The following is a 4613-nucleotide window of genomic DNA, read 5'->3' as shown; positions in this document are numbered from 1 at the left end:
GACTGTGTGGAATGCAACACTAGCATGGTCTTATAACTAGAATAGCAAGACTGAAGCAAACTTTGGCAGTTTTTCTCTTTGCATCTTTACATCCAGCCTCTTGACTGTGGGACCCTTTCTAAAGCCTTGTCATCCGTTGCATGTCTTTGGAATGGGTACCATTTGTATCCCAGTGTGCTCTGTACCCATCCAAAGTTCTGTTGGTCTGTGTTGACTTTACCTCTAACTCTGGTTAAGGAAAGAATGAGAACCCACGGAAATGATTCTCTCCTCTGCCAGGATTTGGACCCTCATAAAGCATGGTGATGAGAAATGTGATGATGGTCTCTTCCCAGTCCTGAGAAGATTGGAAGAGGAGAGGCATGCAGATTCCATGTGGTTTTGTCATTTTTTCAAGTGGTGGTACAGTGAGAATCCAGCAAGCTAGTCCCTCTGGTCTAACTAGGTAATTCTCTATCTGAATGTTCCCGCAGCTAGCATGTGGGGCCACCACCAGTGTCACTTGGGCAGTTTAGTGTTTCCTGCTGACCTCCTGGCAGTTAACAATGAAATTGTCAAGATTTGCTTTTTGTTCTTCTTCAAGCAGGCAGGACCTCGTTTTTAATCCCCTGGTTTAGCACATGAATCAGTCCTTTTATACGTGATCAGTGAGACTGTGTCTGTTTTTGAAAAATGTCTGGCTTATAACTAGTGGGTGGGCTTTCTCTTTGGGCAGCAGTTCTGCCAGAAAAAAAAAGCAGATTCTCTTGTGTATTTAATCACAAAGCCACAAAGATTATTGTTTTCTATTCTGGTATTTGGGTGTGAGTGTTTTGATGCTTAGAAATATGTACTTAAATTGGGTTTCTGAAGAGAAATTATTACAAAGGTTATATTTTACAAATTTTAATTGACCATAAAGGGGGAGACACACATGCAAATGAGAGCAGATAGGAAGAGGTATTATCTAGAAAATGTTTTTATTCCTGCAACACTTAGTAGCTGGAGTGCTGTATTTTTTCATTTTCTAGTAGCATTTTGTTTTAAAAGAGGTATTTCAGCTTGCCATAGTTTCTGCCTTAGGTCATTTCTAAGGTATGCTGTAAGCGAAGCGCTTTACATGCCCCGTTTCACGAATGTGGAGGGCTACATGCCAATGAAGGCATGTAGGGACATTTCATTCATGTAACATCCATGGTAGAAAGAACACACTGGAAAGCAAGACGTGTAGACCAACATATACGGCAGAGTATGGGTGTGGCGCTTTGGAGAGACCTGAAAAGTACAGATTGCCACTAAAGAAAATTTGAAGAGCTCATCTTGCCTCCTTGCATATCATAGAATCATTTCAGTTGAAAACAATCTCAGTTCAATTAAAAATCTGATTTGTTATATAAATGTTAATTTTCCCAGCTTTTTAAAGTATATAACCATTTTCATAAATAGTGCTAACTTTTCATTTAGATTCTGCTTGGAGAAATGGATATTACTTATTCTGATATTTTTTAAAGGAAGTGCTTCATGCAAAGATTTATAGGATTTCAGAGTTTCCTGAACTTAAAGTGCTAATACGAAGAAAACCCAATCCCTCAACTGAACCAATTGGAATTATTGTGAAATTATTTAGAGAATTTTCTACATTTGGGTGTCCTAACAGGGAATCTTTGGATGGATTTGGGAATATTCCTAAATGAAATAAGATAGAATATTGTGTTTGTGTGTATGTGAATTTTTGAGGAGATAATTATTTCTTTGGTTTTGAAAAGGTTTATGCAGCACTCTTGAGTTTAGATAGAGAACAGAGGAAATGCGCTATCGAATGAAGACTGGGTCTTCCCAAAATTCATGTTGCTTTCTAGGCCCCCACTGTGATTATATTGTAAGTGGAATCATTAGGAGACTAGTTTATGAGAACCACATCCTCCTAAATAGGATTAGTGACTAGGCAAGGAGAAGTACAGAGGAGCTCCCTTGTCTCTTTCGCCTCTTGAGGACATAGCATGAAGGTGCTTATCAATAAACCAAGTTATGGCCCCTCAGTAGATGCCAAATTTGTCACTGCTTTGATGTACGACTTTCCAGACTCTGGAACTAGGAAAGATACATTTCTGTTGTTTATAAGTGAGTTAGTCTATGATGTGTGATAACAACCCAACCAGACTAAGGCAGGAAGTCCTTGCTTTGTTGCACTTCATCTAAGATAGGCATGTGCCTTCACTTTTGACTTTGGAGGCTCTGTTTTCAGAATTGTAAGACACATGTCAGTCTGAACATGGGGACACAAATTAAGTTCAGAGACTCCCTCAAGCGTGTACTGTCACCTCAGTGGTGACAGCAGTGGAAGAGTGGAGCCTCTGGCTTCCTGGAGGCTGCAGTAGAGAAGCTTGAAAATGTCTTTGATGAATATGTTTCTAGGGACAAAGAAAAAATGTGTGTTGGTGCTTGGATCATGATGGGTTTTAAAAATTTATCAAATGAAGGAATAAACCAAATGTTAAAATGAATGAATCACACATAATAAGAATACTGTGTAACTTAACCTCTTGAATGAAGTCACTGCTTTAATACAAGCAGAAAATTGGATATGGTGATTTTATATTTCTGGTGTACAACATGATTTTTTGTTTTTTTAAATGTATTTGGTACATAATATAGGGTCTCACTATGCAGCTCAGCCTTGTAGTGATCCCCCTGTGTCAGCCTCCCTAGTGCTGGGATTACAGGCGTGCACCACCATGCGTGGACTCAATGGCCAGCTCAGCATATCTGGGTGCAGGGCCAGCACAGCATATGGTCTGGGGATCAATCTCCAGTCTCTGTGCCTGCCTAAGCAGACACTTAGTCGACTGAGCTATCTCGCTGGTCCTACCACATGTTGTTTTGATATATGTATATGTGAATCCTGGGGCCAGGGAGATGGCCCAGTAGAATAAGCACTTCCCTGGCAAGTACAAGGGCCTGAGGTCAATCCCTGGTTCTGAAAAAAAGAAAAAAAATATATATAGATAGATAGACAGATAGACAGATAGATATCTTATGGAGTAGCTAGATTAGGCTAACACTTGCAATAGCTCATGTGCTATTTGTGTGTACAAGTATGTCCACGTGCCTGTGTGTGTGCTCATGTATGTGTGAAAGAAAAGAGCCGGGGTTTTACTTTTCACTGAGATGTCCTGCAAAACAAGAATGAGGGGTCCAGAATGTTCACCAGTGATTTTTGTCTGTATTCTTCGGAAGCTTTTCCAGAAATAATTTTTCTTTTTTAAAAATTGCAGCTATCCATGTTGATAAAGTTAATCTTCATCTGTACTGTTTGTGGTCTCTTCTGGATAACTTCGAGTGGAACAATGGATACAGCCGACGGTTTGGTCTCTTTCATGTTGATTTTGAAGATCCGGCTAGACCTCGAGTGCCTTATAGCTCAGCCAAGGAGTACGCCAAGGTCATCCAAAATAATGGCCTGGAAAGTCCTCAGTTGTGAGGATTCCCAGCAAGTGTCCCCAGAGAAGAGACCTGGGCTTCAGGAAAGGCAGTCTGCTCTGGTGTGGATTTCTCAGATGATTTCAACACTGGTACTTGCCTCTGTACCAGTTGATTTATAATTAAGAAGTTTGAATATGCACTGTCTAGCAATGTATTTTAAAATGCCTTCTAATATATTGGTATCATAAGCAATGTGGGGTTTTTTTTAGATTAAAAATGAGATTTGGAAAAATTCTGTTTAACTCCTTAAAATATTTCTAGAAAAATATTACGCAGTGTATGAAGATAATTTGTGATTGGCAGCTGTAACAATAATGTCTTTCTGTAGAGATACTTGTTTGCTAGCCTACTTCTGGTCCCAGAATTCTTTTTGTTTGTAGAACCGTTGTTTTACAAACCATAGTATGATCCTTAATTTTCTAGCATTTAATCTACTATAAAAAACAAGGATAAAAGTCACATTATATAGCTATACATTATATTCAATAAGAAATTAATCTATTTAATAAAATGTATTTGGCACAATTCTGTCTAAGCTTAGGCGAGTAAGTCTTTCTTTTCACTACGAACTTCTAAAAATAATAAAGTGAATTAAAATTTTAAGGTCTGGAAAAATATGTGTGCCTTGATGTTCAGCTCAAAGCAGATTCAACTTCAAATTTATTCCCAATTAAAACAATGAGGGTGTGATCTCTACTTGGCGGAGTTTTTCAAATTTTGCATTTTAGAGCTTCATGACATAAATATGTGAATTAAGTGACCAATACAAATGTAAGCAAAGGTGGGGTGAGGGGTCAGCAACATGGATTTAACATGTAGCAGAAGCACACAGTGCTGCCTGCCTTTGTGAATTTGCTTGTGCTTCCTCAGTAGGGGTCAGCAGTAGCCCCAGACTCCTGGTGGTCTCCACTTTCCCCTCCAGCACACCTTCTATCCATCGGGAGTCCGGAGACACACTCTGTATTTCAGGAGTGTTTATTAAACACCTCCCTGTGTGACAGGCTTGTAGCTAGTGGGCATCATCATTCCCTTTGTGGGCTGAGAGGCTGCCCCTGTGCAGATGTGCCTGTTGGTCAGCTCACCTCAGTACTTGTTAACTGGTACTCCTTTGGTCTCACTTGATGTCCAGAACATCACAGATTGGCGAGGTG

General features: G+C 39.6%; 1 protein-coding gene across 1 annotated transcript in view; it reads left to right on the top strand.

Annotated features, from left to right (window-relative positions):
• LOC101590634 (cytosolic beta-glucosidase) overlaps positions 1 to 3921 on the top strand; it is a 136244-nt gene extending 132323 nt beyond the window's left edge. Inside the window, exon 5 of the mRNA XM_023699343.1 lies at positions 3255 to 3921. Within this exon, the coding sequence (XP_023555111.1) occupies positions 3255 to 3460 (206 nt within the window). The 3' untranslated portion in view covers positions 3461 to 3921. The remainder of the gene's footprint in view (positions 1 to 3254) is intronic.
• The last annotated feature ends 692 nt before the right edge of the window (positions 3922 to 4613 follow it).

This window comes from Octodon degus, unplaced genomic scaffold, assembly GCF_000260255.1.
Source record: "Octodon degus isolate 3935 unplaced genomic scaffold, OctDeg1.0 scaffold00006, whole genome shotgun sequence".
NCBI classification, from domain to species: domain Eukaryota; kingdom Metazoa; phylum Chordata; class Mammalia; order Rodentia; family Octodontidae; genus Octodon; species Octodon degus.
Note: the sequence above shows the minus strand (reverse complement) of the source record. Positions and strands in the feature narration are given on the sequence as shown.